Genomic DNA, 16,868 nt, shown 5'->3' on the forward strand with positions numbered 1-16,868 from the left:
TTGCAGCTTCTCAGAAAGAAAACTATTTTATAACAGGAAAAGGAAGATGTGAGCTTCTCTACAGTGGAGGCAAAATTTACATCAAGTTGCTTAGATTATATTCATCCCACAGTATCTCCGTACATTAGGAATGAGTCATCTAAGGACTAATGAAAAGGTCATTACAGTGAAATGATGCATTGTGTCCTGAGTGGATAACAGTAAGGTACAGCCACACTGCCATTCTACTAACAAAATCTGAAATTCAAATGCATGATGAGAACATGTGCTTTTACTAGGCTGTGCCTGTACTTTTGGTCACTGAGTGAGTGCTTCTTAACACCCACATAAATTAACCACTGGACACCTACAATGTTCTTAAAGTCATACAGTAGTAGAACATGTGCTTTTACTAGGCTGTGCTTATGTTTCTGGTAGCAAAGCAATTCCTTCTTAATGCCCATACAAATTAACCAGTGGACACCTGCAGTACTTTTATATTCATAAAGTAGTAAAGTGGATTTGGCTAAGGAATTTGGAACTATTACATTTTTTTCAGTCTGCCACAGATGTTCCAAACTGTTTGGCAATGAAATGTGACATGAGAATATGCTTAAGTATCCTCTATCTTGGTCTGAAGTGTCCAACAAGGTGAAGGCCATTGCTCTGGCTTTGCAGTGTTTGATTGAATGCAACGCTCTTCTGTCAGCTCAGACTGATGTTTACCATCTGTTGATTCTTGGTCTTTGCAGGCTGTAGGTGCCATTTGTACAGCAGACACAACATCTCTTGTGTAGGGATTTATTTCCTCTTCAGCAATAGAGTCTTGTTGGCTTGGATTCCAGGATCTTTCCGATAAGCCAATATAGTCATGGTCAACAACTACGGCACCTTGTAAAAAGTAATGGTTGCCTGTAAAAGAAAAGTAGCCATTAAATCAGATCCCACAAGCCATACTTAAAATGTTAGTGAGGTGCTAACTTACTTTGCAAAACGATTTCCATAAGAGGACAAGAATGTTTCAGTGACAGCAGCCTGATAAGGTGAATTTCCTAATTTCACTGAGCATCAAATATTTGGCTGCATCTCATTACAACCACAAAATAATGCTTGCAATGCTCCACATTAAGAGTTTTTGTTTGCTAGGTCAATGACTATCTTGATGTCTGTCATAGTCACCTACTGAACTAATACCTTAAATGAATGGACATGCAGATTCTTCCATTTTGTGCACACACACAAACAAACGTGGCTGCTCCAAGCTCTGCTGGGAAGTCTTAATGCAACACAACAGCGTTTTTTAATAAGTAAAAAAAGAACTACCACAGTTTTATAGAATTTAAAGACAATAATGGTGATTGCTACTGTATAGTACTATTGAGCTTTTCTTCTATCCAATACATGGTTACAGTGTTTGACTTTTCCACATGAGTTCAAATAAAATGGAAACAGTCTGACCACACAAATTAGAAGTGTAACTTTCAACATGGTGTTAATACTTCTGTTTTGGAAGATGAGGTTGGGGCCTATCTTCCTGCTTACATGAGGAGCCTAGTGTGAAATTAAGTGTTCTGTTAAATCAGAAGCACTCTTCAACAGATAATTATGTCTATATAGGGGGCTGCAAATTCCTTTGCGAGGTGTAAGTCCAAAGAGGGACCTTTGTGGGAGCTACTGTGGAGGTCAAACTGCACTTTTCTGGCCATGTTTCTCAACAGATGTGACCTAAATCTGCCTGTTGGCAGTCCTGAATCATTTGAGCACTGGAACCAGAAGCATTCTCTTGAGTTTAAGACTTAAAACAAACTACACTCAAACAAGGAAAACAAAACATTGCTTCAGACACATAAATGTATGTATCCATAAGGTGTCCTGGAACCTCCACCTGGCTGTAAAGACACCCCAGTAGCAAGCAACCCAGCTACACCCAGACTGCGAATCTGTGATGCCTGTACCAAGGGCTCTATCAATGCACTGACCCAGGATTTATCCTTAGACCAAGAGTGTTACAAAAGGTTATGAAAAAATACCTTCCTTCTGATCATCCATTCTTACCTGCAAAAGATTTTTTCCTCACAAAAAAATGAGTGCTCCATTTCCAGGCTTTGCCTTCCTCTTTAAAGCTCCCAAACTCACACGTCTAAAGTGTGATACACACAAGATACACTTCAGATTTTTGGAGCAAGGTAAGCAAAACGCTTAATAACACTTACAAAGTTGGTAGGCAAGGCTACAAATATCCTCACAAAACATGTACTTTTTCCACATTTATTTCAGAAAGAATGCTGCAAATGCTTTGTTCCCATCCAAGGTTATGCCACCAGTCTGGTGGGACAGCCACCAGACTTACATCACAGCAGTAGGAATAATAAATAAGTTGCAGATAAAAAAAGTCCACCCTTGCTAATAAAGAGAAGTCCTTTGTTACAAAGATACATGTGTTTCTTTATGGATTAAAAAGGTGTCATTCACCACATCATTCACTGCCCAGTTTCATTCCTCTTATCCAACAGAAAAAATACTCTTTCTTGATGGCTGTTGGGCAGTTTGATAAAGGCTGGCAATTATTTTGGCAAAGCTTGGTTTACCTCTCTACACAACATAAATATGTATGAATATCAGTCTATAATTTTAAGATTTGTAAGTATTCATAATCCATTGATTTTTTTGCCTGTGCCAGACAACAAATCTTTAGTCACTTCCGGGGAAAGGGAAGAAACTATGCTTACATACTGCTTCTGCAGTATTTAGTGGTAAACATATTAAGCTCTGATCCTACAAAGACAACTACATTTAACTACTTACACCGTGACACATTTTACCAAAGTCATTATAATAGCTGGAGATTATCTGCAAGCTTGACATGCATGTGACTTCCTCCTTATGGATCAGCAATTTAATGAGGAACTGCAAGCCACAGAGTGATTGTCCAACAGTAAAAGTAGCGTCCTGGAGACGTGACATGAAATCAGTACCTTGGTTATGAAATCTGTAACTGACAACTGGCATAAATAACAGCTTCTCACATAAAATTCCAGAATTAGTTTCAGCTTTGCAAATCCCTCAGCTTTAAGAGGTGATGGAAGAAACTACCATCTCAATGCAGTTTATGCATTTTCAAGAACCAAAGCTTAGCCACACATGCCAATAGGGTAGGAATTGTTCTACTTTTCGAGAATCCTGAACTAAAAATCAGCTTGTTCTGTGACAGAAGTCTTCTAAGCACTAAATATTCATTTTCCTTAAAATGCCTGTGGTGACTTGAAGGCAGCAACAACAGAAAAGAACCAGCTGCCACTGTTTGATTAACACAGCAGCATTGCAAAAGGACCCACTGATTGTTTAAGAGCAAGAGTGGCAGTTGATTACCCAAGTCTTTAGGAATTTCTAGTAGTCCTACTGTAGAGCATGACAATTTTATTTGCTCTGGTGAGAGAAACACATTTACTTCTTCAGTAGCACAATTTAAAATAAACTCTGCAGAAAATCAGTTCTCTGATGTAGTCCTTCTATTTTAAGGCTCTAGAGGACACTCTTTTGTTGTTAAAAAAAAAAAGAGTTTAACATGTACCATCTGCACTAGTCAGACTAAGCAAAAAAAAAAAAAAAGAAAAAAAAAGAAAAAGAAGATTCCATGATTCCATTGCAGAAGCAAAATAAATGTGAATCCTGTCTACATCAAAACAGAAACACAGTCAGAAAATGCTTTTTTGAATACAGTTCAGCCTGATTGTACTTCTAGCATGTTTTCACCAGCCAGCATGAACAGGGCCAAACCACAAATTAGAAGCAATTTTAATGGAAGCTATTTTTAAACAGACTTTAAACATGATTCATTAGCTCTGTTCCATGCTCTGCATAGATCTGATGCCACTCACACTCACTGTTTTCCTTACTGAAAACTGCAATTACTAAATTATTACCCAGTGTTAGTTTAATTCATGCTGGTGAGTGAATGATACTTGTTCACTCTGATAACCTAACCTAACACCAAGACATGACAGAAAAGTTAAAAAAACCAAAATTTTTTATCTATATAAAAAACACACACATATACAAACCTTTTTCATTGGACCCTCTTATGTATGGCTTGAGGTGAGACATCTTGATGGGTCTTTTCAGCCTGGATCCTGTGGCATCTCTTAATATTGCACAGCCATTATCTGTGATATAATCTATAATACAAGGACCAACCCATTCCGACTGGAAACGACCATCTTTCCACCAGTTTTTTCTTTGCCTGAGGACTTCATGACCAACTTTAAGTCGAAGCGTATTTAATTGCTTTGGCTTCCTTTTGACAGTGATTTTGTTTCTGATTTTTTGTTCATCTGATGTGTTTTTCTCCACCTATAGAAAGAGACATATGAATTACATTTTCTTTTTCCAAAAGTAATCATATATTTTCGTAGCACTGGTTAATAATGCAGAAGCATAACATTAAGTGGGTTTGGATGTGTGTAATTCACAATATGTAGGGCTGGAGAGTTCTTGAAGAAATTGATTTTATCTTCATAAATCAATAGTCCATAGGCAATGGTTTTCAGCTTCCATAGATATGCAGCCCTCTAAGTCAGATATGAATCTCTTGGCAATAGGTCTCTTAAGGTTATGCCCTCCAAATACATATGAGAATCATTACACTGGAATCTAGGGATCACAGGTGAAGGGGAAAAAACCCACAAACCAACAACCCCCCAAAACCACACAAACCCCCACACTGCTGTAAAAGATCAGTTATACTTTACACTTCAAGCTTTTCCTTTTTTTTTTTTTTTTAATCTTCAGTCTTCTTACTAATAAAATTTGAATATATGACTTTTACCTGGCAATCTGAGGTTTTCTCTTCTTCCAGTGCTTGACTGGCTTTTTTAGTCGCTTCAAATATTTTGGCAAACATACTGTATTCTCCTTCCACACATATATTCATTGGCTCAACAACATGTGGGTTACGATTAAACATTTGGAAATATGGGGTGTTTTGATCTGGCTCCTATTTAAATGGGGAGCAAAAAGCAAGCAAATTTATAGCGTACAGCTTTGCAGATATTTTGGGGGACTTCAATCAAAAGAGGAAGAACCTTCACATACCAAATTTGTCAAATTGAAAGTATAGGCAATAGCAGACAAATGTTCATCCCAATCATCTGGATGGTCAGCGCAGTATTTGTTAAGGAAAGCTTTGATTGTCTTGCATGTTGTTTCATTTACATCATCTGTCTGAGGATAAGACAATACAATTTGTTTCATTCCAAAGAGTGCAAACAGTTCTTCATTTATCTTCAAAAGAAAAAGAACACAATTACTGAATGTTTCCCTCTTCTGTACCACAGTTCGAGTAAAAAAACTCAGTTTTCCATCTCTTTTGTTGATACGATGGTGACTGAGCAAAAGTCTTACATACACATTTCCACCAAACAGTCCAGGGTTGAAAGTGAGAGCTAATGGAATCAGTACAGCTTAAAAGAGTCGGTAATTGATGGTTTCTAAACACATTTCTGCCACTAACTCAATGTGTCATCTCCTCCATATGATAGTCTCATGATTTCATCATCTCTGAGAGGACCAAAGTCAAAAGTTCTTCATAACCACTATAGGCTAATGTCAAAAATACCCTTAGCTATCTGCTATACTGGACAATATGGATGAATGAAATACAGCACGTTGGAGTGTGAAAGCTTGTGCCAGTTCAGTTGAGTGACAAAACCTGTGTTATGACTGCCAGGAAATCATTTTGCTGTGTGCTTTATCCAAAGAATAAAACCCTGGGAAACATTGCATAATGTTACAATTGCAAATAATTGGTATGTCATTTTCTGTAGGTGCTAACTTCTTTTTACCAGCCATGTAAATACTTACCTGATAAACAAGCTCCTTCCCTTGATCAATAGGCATTTTTTGAGGTGGCCCATATAAGAAAAACACATTTATGATTGCCTTAGCAATTTCAGCTGCTGAAGTGTCATGCAGGGGCAGGATAACAGTCCATCTTGTAAACAAATCTGTCATAATTATGATGTACTTGTAACTTCTGTTGGTAACATTAAAAGGGCCCATTAGGTCTATAGTGACTGCTGTCCATGGGTCCTCTGCTTTGATAGGGTGTGTTTTGGGTGCTGTGGTGACTGTGTTCTTTGTCACTTGGCAATGCTGGCAAGCATACACCTAGTGCAAAAATCAGGGAAGATACCATCAGTAAAAAGCAATAGTGAAGGTTTAAGACAATCAGCAAGATCATATATCTCTACTATTCCTCTATAAGTTAGGTCAGACCAAGCAACGTGAAACAAATTCACTTTATCATCTTTCTTACAATTTTTTACCCTTAGATTTTTCAGTCCCAGCATAAAACCAGAACAAAACCAAACACATTGAAGGCTGGGAGAAGGACATTTGCAGGAATTCATAGCTGAACTCTCCCCATCCTTGGAAGCACTGTGCTCTTTCAAGTCCACTGTATAAATTTTAATATCTGTTACCATCTGTAAATACTGAAAGAAGTATGAAGCAGCTGGGATTGACAGAAAGTCCAGTCATTCCCCTTTTGGTTCTACTGTGTATGTGTGGCACAAAAACATTGGCAGTATACGTAATCTTCCATGCCTAACATGGATCAGCGTTATCTACAGAACACAGCCCCTTTGTCCAAGTCTGAATTGAAAGCAAAGACTCATTTGCAGTTCATGTTACAGTTGCACATGAACCCAACGTATCCAGGTGATGCAGCAAGCTGATAGCAACAGTAATTTGGCTGTAAAGGACATTTATATACAGTTTCCTCCAGGATCGCATTCTGCCTAGGGATCATGTCCATGTATCTTTGGGTGAAGGAGGAGAAACTTTCCCAAGCCGTGATTTGTTTAACTATTTCCTGAACACACCTAATTGTAAGGCAGAGGTACCATTTTCATATTCTTAGCCGCCAGCAGCCACTCTGGCCACGTATCCTTGGGATGGTATACTGCATCCTAACAAAGATATCTAAGACTCCTTGTAAAAGAAATCCCTTTCAAAGACCAGATGTGCCCTGCATACTTAAAGGCAACATGGCTCCCCACCACTGGGTAACATACAGCAATATGCAAACCATACAGTCAGTCGTGAAAGAAAAAAAGAAAAAGGAAACACTATGCTTTGCCAAGACCTTTACAGTTTGATTGTAAGCTTACGTTTCCTCATCATGAAGCACTACGGGTGCTTGCTGTATCAAAGTCATATGATTACAAAACGTTTGTAACAGACTACATTAAAAAAACATCCTGCAGCTATGAGACCATACCCACTGTTTGACATCATTTGTTACAGAGGTCCAGTAGTAATTAGATTCCACTAAAGTTAGCGTCCTTGATATGCCATGATGAGTACCAGCAGCATTTTCGTGGCATTTCTCAATCACCTTTTTCTTCTCTTCATCTGAAACAATTACCAGGCGCATTTGTTTTCTGTCTTTTCCAACATAGAACAATTTATTTTCTGAAAGAAGAAAAGTACCAGCAAATTATATGCAAGTGCTTTGTCTTTTGTTTAGTTTACTGAACTACTAGGCACGATTTGGTACAGAATTTATTAAATCAACTTCAATTCACTTCTATGTAAATGTAGCTTTTTGTTTACAAATACATTAATTATTTCCTCCAAAGAGCCAATTGTTCACCTATGTCTATTTATTAATCTGGACTTGAGGCCTTACAAGGGCAAGTCAGAATGCAGACAATGTTCCCACAGGAAGCCTGACTGAAACACAACCTAATGCCAGGGGTGGGAAGGGGAGGTAGGACGAGTTATTAGACTTACTGTCTGCCTGCCAGCAACCTGACATTGCAGTTCGCAGCTTTAACTCCTCCCTGCCTCCACTATACATAGACTTGGCAGGTCTGATGGAATTAAGAGAGCACAGCACACTACAAAGGCTCATATACCTCCTCACAGGGATGCAATAAAGCTGGGAAGGGCTGGGAGGCTCTGTGGGGACAGGTGGTAAAGCCATCCTTGCACTTCTGCCCAGCCACACACAGCATTCTCCAGACGGGTCCAAGCATTCCTTGTCTACAGCTGCAGATCTGGATTTCCCTTTCTGTAGTTATTTGAATTATGGATTGCAATGGCTATGCATTTCTGCAGTATCTAGAACAAGGTTTGGCTTTGAGATAGATATATAAATCCCTCCTGGAAAGGACTAAAATAGATTGAGTTTGCATTTCTGTAAACGCTTGTTAATATATAACAGGATGTTAAGCAGAGTGTTTGTTTCTTAGAGAATGTGTATTAAAATCACAGTATGCTGCAGAGCAAGATCCCACTTTCTTTTATTTGCATCAGCAGATCTTCACCCAAAAATCTATTTTCAGAGCAGTTTCAGAGAATATTTTTACCTTTGAAAACAAATTTTTTGGCTGCTCTCCTGATTCCACTTCTTTCACTTGATAATGTTGTGGGATGATACTCCCCTGTTCGCTTGTAGTATGCAATCTGCTTCAGGTGGAGCCCACCATTTTTTCCACTACGGACCATTGCTAACCTGAACAAAATGCACAGTATTTGTTAGATGGAGTAACTGTCAGAGAAGCACATCTTCAGTTTTTACTGGTTTCTTCACAGTTCAGAGGTATCCTGACAATGTAGCACCTCAGAGAATGTTACACCATCTACTGCACTGCTCTTGATAGCCCTATGCTATCAATTTAAGCAATAAGGAACACTGCTTGACACACTAACTTTGTTCTATGCAAAATTGTTTTTTGTCAACCTATATTTTAAAACTTTCAAGCAGTGGGGACTTCCACTATATTCATTGGACGAGGGTAAAAATGAGACCAGAGAGAAAGAAATTGCTCTTCTCATTATTACACATTTGGATAGCTCTCAAATGCAGGTATGCTAGAGATCAGATGTGTCCAAAGACCCACCCTAGGTGGAAAAAAACCCCACAGACAAATAGGAAAAAACAACTCCTCAGACAGAAACTGACAGAAGTTTATTTTGTTCATTAATTCATCCGACAATTAGATTCTGAAGTCCCAAACCAGACTCCGCATGTAAGGTAGCAATTCATTCGCTGACACAGGCTGACTTCTCTGTTCACATTAATAAACTAAATATCATAGTAAAATGCGTCATTGGTACAGGAAAAGTTTGGGTCTAGCAAAAATAGCATCAAAATAATTAGCAATTAACGACAAGCAGAAATATTCACAGGCAGAAATAATATTCATGCAGGACCTATGGGATTGCAGTGATTTTTTTAAATTTTTTTTTCAAGATCTGTTCCAGCAGCAATGAAGATGTAGCTGGAACAACAGTTTGATCCTGCTCTAATTGATGTCTACAAGGGCAGGATCAGGCTTGGGGTCTGCCATGTCATGATTTTTTAATGAACGCTGGTTATCCACACCATTAAGCAAATTTCTTACTTATCCTGCCAATGTCCAAAGACCAGACAATGTGACAACACATAGCCTTCTAAAAAGAGTAATCAGTTTGTCTACCATATCTGCTAAGTGGCATGTAATTATGGGGAAGTAGCATGAATTCCAGAATGACTGGATACTGTCATCTCATTATATGGTGATGCTATTTGAAAGCCAAATGTGTGAGTCAGGATGTTTATTTTTCAATCTATAGATTCTCACCTACCTTTACTATACTGAGGGTGGGAAGGAGGTAAAGAGGGATTACGCCTGCTTTTATTCACCCCATTCCTCCCAGAAAATAAAATGCTGTACGTTATTTATAGAATATCGTATTCTACATATACAGCTGGGCTAAACATTGCTGTGTTATCAATGTCAAATGCATGCCAGGAAATTCACATTCAAATAGTCGCAAGACCTTTGCCCCACTGAATACTTAATTTTGCACAACCTAGAGCTGGCTTTCAAAAACAGCCAAGTCTCTTGCCATTCGACGTTATTGGTTTAAAGTAAAATTCTCATACCCAAGAGAACTAGTGCAGATAAACTTTTCACCACTACAATCCTGTCTGCAAGGAAGGAGCGGAGCCAGAACAGAGTAGTGTTTCTAGTGATCTTGGCTGGCACAGCAGTTTCTTGTAAATTTACATCTGATAGCACAAGCCAAAGCACCCACTGAGTTGGTAAACTGAATAACTAACAGCAGAAAGGAAGGTGAGGCTATCAGATAAAAATTCATGTTTCTGTTTTAAAGAAGTGAATTAACTAGCATTTCTGACAGTAAATAGAGTACTGGTGAAGGGCAATTAAAATATCCTATCTGCCAGGGGCATGCATTTAAGCTTCATTCAAGGCTCTTCTGAAGGCTAGCGCTGCAGTTACCCAAGCACGGCTGGAAGTCAAAACTAGCCAGGTATGATTTATCACTTAACCACTGGGATGACGGACCATTTTGGCTCAACACTGACTTTCACACATGACAAGAAAAGACATTCCAGAACAATCTTTATTCTTCCAGTACTTTTTGCTCATGAAACTCTTGCCTGAAACAGTGAACATTCTTCATGTAGTACATGGTTATCAATTCTAACAAAATGAAGTTGCACAACAGTAAGATACATCTGAGCAGGACCACAGCTTATACTTAAAGAGAAATTCTATCCTCATTCCTGCAATGGCTGTTTCTACCACAAAGGTCTGGAAGAATCTACATAAGCCAATGAAGAAAGACTGCATTATGTAGTATCCATATACATTTAATATGTTTAGTAGGATCCTGATCCAGCAAACTGTTAAGTGCTTCAACAGTCTGCTGGATTGCTGCCTAAGAGGACAACATTAAATAAGCCTCTTTCCTGGATATTTAGTTTCCTATGTCGCTACTTATAATATAGTTTGTTTGGCCTAATCTTAAAAAAAAACCCCTAAACTGAAAATAACAAGTTACAAAATCTTCTCGTTTTATTATTTCAAATAAAGCATATTACTCCAGATAATTCATATGCTGTCAATATAAATACTCATAATGTATCTGGTAGTCTGTAAAAATCAAAGACTTTTACAATGACTGATCAATTCTTAATACTTTGAAGCTGGAAAAGGATACACTGCTTGACAGTCAAGGGAAGTATTTCGGCAAAGAGAATTAAACTTCCATATAACCAGGGCTCTTTTTGCTTTAGCGTCTTAGCCAAAGCAGTCATACTTGCTAACACTTACCTATCTTACTTTTGAATGCCTCCCCCATCACAATCCTAACTGCAAAACTCTTTAAGTCCAGCTTTTGATTACTTCCCGCTACCTCTATCTACAATTCCTACCAGAAAGACGAATTCCCCATGGCACCCTGAACACACCTCTATGTTCTAACCGAAGTGCTTCCTGTAAATAAGACAGACACACTCGCCTATGTCCTTTTGCAAGCCTGAGCCATTTTTGACAGAGACCCCTGCCATGTCAGAACACCCTCATTTCTTGGGTATCACTGCCTCCAAGCTTGACACCACCTAACAGGCTGTTGGCACCATGAGATCACACGCAGGCCTCGGTCTGGGTGGCAGCTGCACTACAGATGACAACAGTGCTGCCTCAGAGGCGCGGGCGAGTAAATTAAACCACTGCCCTAAGCCCTGACCGCCGCCTCGCAAAGATCCCTTCATCGTTTACTGCGACCACCACACGCGGACAGGCGAGGCGAGCAGGCCTGGCCCCCGCAGGACAGGCAGAGGGCCGGGGCCAGTGGAGGCGCGCGGGCACGTGCGTCAGCCGTACCTCCCGGAAGCGTTTCCCCCGGGGAAGGAGTCCCGCCCGCCCTCAGCATCCTCCGGTCCGGCGGCCGCCCTGGTCCCGCCCGCCGCCAAGACTAGGGCCCCCAGCATGCAACGGGCCGCCCGGAGCGGCCGACCGCCGTACCCCTGCCTCGCAGGGCACGCTGGGAGCGGTAGTCCCGAGCCGCGGCCACGCGGCGCGGCAAGCCTCACGCATGCGCCAGGGGACGTCGACGCGATCTTTTTCCTACCCCCCCCTCCCCGCCGCCGATCCCCACCCCCCTCCTCTCGGCTCCGCGGCGAGGTCGCTGGTACGTCGGGTGCCGCGGAAGAGCCCCCGGGCACGCACCTGATGCAGCAGAGGTACCGACACGGCCTGTCCCAGGGGCCGCAGCCCGCCGGCTCGACCTCTCCCCGGCCGGCTAACCACAACGGCGGCCCTTGCGCCCCGAGACTTATGTGGCGCTCCCGGAAGTGGTGGGAGGGAAGGAGGGGGCGGGCCGCCGCGGGGGGGCGGGGCGGGGCGGCCCGCGCGGCGGCAGGCGGCGGCGGCGGCGGCGCCTCCTCCTCCTCCTCCTCCTCCTCAATGGGACGTGAGGGCGCAGGCGGCGCCACGTGCGGCGGCGCCACGCGCAGGTGAGGCGGTTTCTCCCCGGTGCCGCTCGGGGCCTCGCCCTTCCCCTCCGCCATCCCCCAGCCGCACCGGGGGATGGGGAGGGTGGCGGCCGGATCGGCCCCGCCGGCCGCGCTCCCCTGCTAGATGGGGGGCGGCGGCGGCGGGTTGCAGCGGGGGGGGGGGGGGGCGCGGTGCCGTGCCGTGCCGTGCCGTGCGTCGCCCCCCACCCCGCCCCGCCCCGCCCCACCCCGGGCAGCCGCCTGCGGGGGCGGCGGCGGTTGCCGCTGTCCCGCGCGCCCGGCGGTCCCGCCCCCGCCCCCGTACCCCAGCGCGAGGAGCCGGCGCCCGTTCCCGCCCTGGTAGCGGGCGGCGGGGCGGCGCCGGGGGCATCCGCGCTGCCTCCTGCCGCCTGGGCTCCCCGAGGGGTGCCTGCGGCGGCCGCGGCGCTGGCCGGCTCCGCGGCGAGCGGGAGCTCCCGTGAGAAGCGGAGTAGGGCCAGGCGGCAGCTTCCTCCTGTGGTGGGTGGGAGTCGCTTGGCCGGCTTCCGCGCCAGCGCTTGACGGCCGGGCGGGCAAACCCCTTCTCGTCCTCTTTTGTCTTCCGCGCAGACCTAAATCGTGCTGCTCGGTAAGCTGCAACCACCAGAAAAACATGGTGGGCACGGCCAGTAAGCACATCTAGCTTTCTGCCTCATTTTGTGGCTTATTCTGATCTCGGAAACGGTTTTACTGAAATAGCAGTGACGTGAGTTTGCAGCCCGCTGGGCTCTCTGAAAGGCAGGTGACACATTCTTACTACAAAGAAGTACATGGGGTGAAAGGCAGTGCTCCTCAACGGGGGTGGGGGGGTGATAAGACACCTCTTAAACCACTGCATTTGGGGCGCTCGTTTAACATCCCAAAAGCTGATGATAAATTCAGTGCAAAATTAGTTGAGGCAAGGAAGATTGCTATCTACAGCGTAATCAAGCCGGGGAAGAAAAGCAGCCGCAGTCCCAGAGCCGAGAATCGGTTACATAGTAACCAGAAAATAACCGGTGGGGAGTTGAGGTGGGCCAGATGTGTAGTAGAGTGGTCTGCTCTTTGTTCTAGTGGTGTCCTCCTGAACCCGGGGACTTCACTGAGTACTGGTAAGCTTTGAATATGTGGGGTTTCTGGCACTTTTATTGTTGCCCTGTAGTAGTTGATTTCATGTTAAGCCACTCTCCTCACACAAGCGGGAGACCGGGGCAGATCAGTATCGCAACAACAGTGAAGTAAGTGGTTTCCTTTCTCATCCGAACCACTCCTATCTACTGCCCTAAGCTGAAACGCTACTCTTCACAGCTGTTTGTTACAGTATTTCTGCAGTATGTTGCATCTTTCTTTCCAAGTGTTGTTTACTTTCATCTATTTAAGCTGCTCAGTTTCCATTTTTTCTGCATCCCTTCTGCATCATTCTTCTACTCTAGTAGCAAGCCAAACTTTTTTTTTGTCTAGGGTATCAAAATTCCCATAGACTCTTCCTTTGTTTTGGTGCACAAGTTTTGATTCAACCAATAACAAAACTATTCTGGCTATGTAGAACTGGTGTTGGCATAAAGATTTGGCTGATGTAATATGCCTCTTTTATGGTTCAATATGTGAGAAATATGAGGTTTTATACTTGTTGGCTTGCCTTGATTGGCTGTTTCCTTCTGTGGAAGAGAGTTTCATCCTTATGGCAGTTGTGGTTAGAACAGATCAGGCTTCCAGAATCTGAACCTAATGAACTTTGGTACAGAATTTTTTGCAAAAACTCTCTCATCTGTGCAAAAACTTCCTCATCTCTACAAAGCTGAAGTAACAAGTTCTTTGTGAGAATTTGGAGAAGCTGTTTTGACATCTTTGAGTGGGATCTCTAAAACTTTGGAAACCAGCCTTTCTTAAAACATTCAAGCTTGCCACAAATAAAGATGTCTTTATGTGATGTGTTTGACAAGGTTTGATTTAGAAAGGAACTTGGAGGTTAATGAATGTGAAGGTTATCTGTTCCATGGCTGTGCAGGAGACACTTGTAACACATGCCAGATGTCAGTTTATAGTAGTGTTTGGCAGTTTAAAAAAAATACTGCCTTTCTATCTTGAAGGGAAGACAGTGACACTTACCAGACAGGGTTTTTCTAGACTTTTAAGGTTGTTCTGACACTTCTGTTGAAGGATAGTAATGGTTCATTTTGCAGTTTATACTCTATGACTGCTAAAGGGTTGGAAGATGCCCTGTGATAGGGCAGTGTTTGGGGCTAAAACTCGGAGTTGTAGCAGATGTCATTACATGTGCTGAAAAGTCACATTTCTGCTGGTGAGATATTAGAGAAAGATAAGTCCTGTGAGCAAAGAATTTCGTAAGGGAGAGAAGCATTGAGAAGTTATTTAAGCTTGGTAATTCTAAATGACTGGAAATATTTTACTTAACTAACTGTATAATTACTAGGAAAGAAACCAGACATGGGGAAATCAGCCAAGTCATTACTGTTTGAAAACTATAACAGTTGTGCTTTAAGACTAGAAATTTCATTCATCAACAACCTAAAAGGCACGTCTTTCCTCACTGCAAAGCTGGTTCAGTTTTGCACATGGCACAGTACAACTCTTGACTTTTCAGTCCCCTGGGCTAAGCTACTGTAATATGGAGGACCAGATTGAAGTCTTACATTAGGCACAAACATTTGGGTGACATAGTTCTTGGAAAATAATTCGGGTCCATGGGAGAAGATTTAGGCAGCTGCAGTTAGTTGGCTAGCCTAGCTAGCAAAGCCTTGCCATGTAAACCCAATACAAGCACTTACCTTGCGGCTCCTCTTCATTCTTCAGAATGTTTCTTCAGGTCTCAGCAGAGCAAGACTGAAAGGTGAGTCTGTTTTGGGATGGGAGCTACTATAATTTTTCTGGTGCAGTAATGCATAAAATACTACACAGTAATGCTTTTGGAACACCGTACAAAATACTTGCAGTGTTCCTGCAAACAGAAAGTACTTAGCATGTTCACAGTTATCATTTAGCATAGATTATGGATCTTCATCTGACAGTCTGAGAGCTGTGCTTGGCTTGTAGGCACAACCAAGTGAATGGCTAAAAGCAACAAATAAAGGCTGCTTTTCATCTTCTCTTTTGGGAAGTTCTTGTCATGTCATCACCTCCTGACAGATTTTGGAGACTGCCCTACTCCATTGTCTGTAATGGAGGAGATTAGTACTAGCAGGTAGAGCTCGTAGTGGTGACACACTGGACTGGGAGTCTAGGTGGGACAAAATGGTGCAGCGTTCTTGATGTGGGAAGAGTAAGGTGGTAAAGGCGCAGCTGTCTCTGTGCTGGAGTGCAGTGGAGCAAGTTGCGGTGGAGTCCTGGAAGAATCTGGGAGGAGAGTGAGTGGGTTGCAGCCTCCTGGCTGGAGCAGATCAAGTCAGCTGCCTTTGAATGGAGTAGAGGGGGAAAGAAGGGTTGTTTTTATTTTATTCAATCCCTATATGGATGCCTACTGCTTTTGGCTCATGCCTCACTGCCTGCCAGTGGAGAGGGGAATGTGCTCTGCCTTCTTCTGATACTTTGCAGATTACCTATCTTGATTTGGGGGGGAGGAGCAGACTAAACCTTGCATCTGGTTTTCTGTGAAAATACTTACAGAATGAAAAAGGAACTTTGGAAAAGCTTGTGTAGGTTACTTATAATGGGGGAAGTTGTTAAGTGTATTGTGAAATCTAGAGTTAGTTTAATGCAAGATCATAGTGGGTGACAGTTCCTGTAATGCTGTGTAGTGTAGCCTTTATAATTGCAACTTTTTCCTTTGCTACCTTTTTTAGCTGATTTCTTGTCTGTTCTGCTGTACATCAGCACAATTCCTTGCCTCCTGTTATTGAGCAGAGCTGCATTACAGAATATGGTGATAAACTTCTTAAGGCTGTTGTTGAAGTTTGTATTTGATGAGGAGACCTAAAGGCTTTTCCCAGTTTCATGTTTCTTCATCAGTCTGTTGTACCACTGGACCTTGTAAATTCCAGTAATTACTGGAAACCTTTATATCCCTTTGTATTTTCTGTGATTATTGTTTCCTTTGGTTTGGTTTGGGTTTTGGTTTGTTGTTGTTGTTGCTGTGCACAAAGTATTATCAGGCTAAAACTAATATTCTTTGTGTTCAGGGGTATTGGGATAGAGCTGCTCTACATTTTTTTTAGATTTAGTCCATCGGTAATGGGCTGACAGCTGCTACTTACCACCTCACAGGATGTATGGTAGAACAGAACACAGCTGTGTGTAAATATTAATGTTTTGTATTACTGACTATATGACACAGTAAACATTGACTATTTAAGTAAATTGCAGAGGATATGTATCTTTTGCTCTGTGAGGTACAGCAATAAACAAGTCGTGTATGGTTTGCTCACAAGTATTGTCTTCAGCAGCTTTTGTGTGGACATCCTTTCCCCCTTTCTGCCTTCTGCCTGCATCATCTGTCAGACCTGATGAAATGCTGTTCTTGAGCATGAGCCCTGTTAGTTGTTCTAGAGTCTCACATTTAAATCCAAAGTATTACCAAGTTTCTTTGAATTGTCTGTGGAAAGGTGTTACACATTCACATGGA

At 42.5% G+C, this 16,868-nt stretch overlaps 2 protein-coding genes across 19 annotated transcripts in view; one reads left to right on the forward strand and one right to left on the reverse strand.

Annotated features, from left to right (window-relative positions):
• Nucleotides 1-249: 249 nt before the first annotated feature.
• On the reverse strand, nt 250-12,136 carry GIN1 (gypsy retrotransposon integrase 1). 5 transcript variants are annotated; one of them, XR_011323218.1, is made up of 9 exons: nt 11,661-11,877; nt 8,352-8,497; nt 7,259-7,452; nt 5,839-6,144; nt 5,071-5,259; nt 4,805-4,972; nt 4,041-4,329; nt 2,035-2,119; nt 776-891 (listed from the first exon to the last, which is right to left on the reverse strand). XR_011323218.1 is itself a non-coding variant. In XM_069776113.1 (8 exons), the coding sequence occupies exons 2-8, from the start codon at nt 8,488-8,490 to the stop codon at nt 593-595; spliced, it is 1,584 nt and encodes a 527-aa protein (XP_069632214.1). In that variant the 5' UTR covers nt 8,491-8,497; nt 12,006-12,136; the 3' UTR covers nt 250-592. The 5 variants fall into 5 exon arrangements, 4 of the variants coding, with proteins under 4 accessions (XP_069632214.1, XP_069632215.1, XP_069632213.1 ...); XM_069776113.1 differs by lacking the exons at nt 2,035-2,119; nt 11,661-11,877 and adding an exon at nt 12,006-12,136 and having other exon boundaries at nt 250-891; XM_069776114.1 differs by lacking the exons at nt 2,035-2,119; nt 11,661-11,877 and adding an exon at nt 12,006-12,127 and having other exon boundaries at nt 250-891; nt 8,352-8,492.
• PPIP5K2 (diphosphoinositol pentakisphosphate kinase 2) overlaps nt 11,908-16,868 on the forward strand; it is a 51,834-nt gene continuing 46,873 nt past the window's right edge. For 13 of the 14 annotated variants that reach the window (XM_069776100.1, XM_069776094.1, XM_069776096.1 and 10 more), the window contains exon 1: nt 12,180-12,292. The gene's annotated coding sequence lies outside the window, so the exon portion shown is untranslated. Of the gene's footprint in view, nt 12,020-12,179; nt 12,293-16,868 lie in introns of those variants that run through there. The other variant, XM_069776095.1, reaches the window with a different exon arrangement.

This window comes from Haliaeetus albicilla, chromosome Z, assembly GCF_947461875.1.
Source record: "Haliaeetus albicilla chromosome Z, bHalAlb1.1, whole genome shotgun sequence".
NCBI lineage: Eukaryota > Metazoa > Chordata > Aves > Accipitriformes > Accipitridae > Haliaeetus > Haliaeetus albicilla.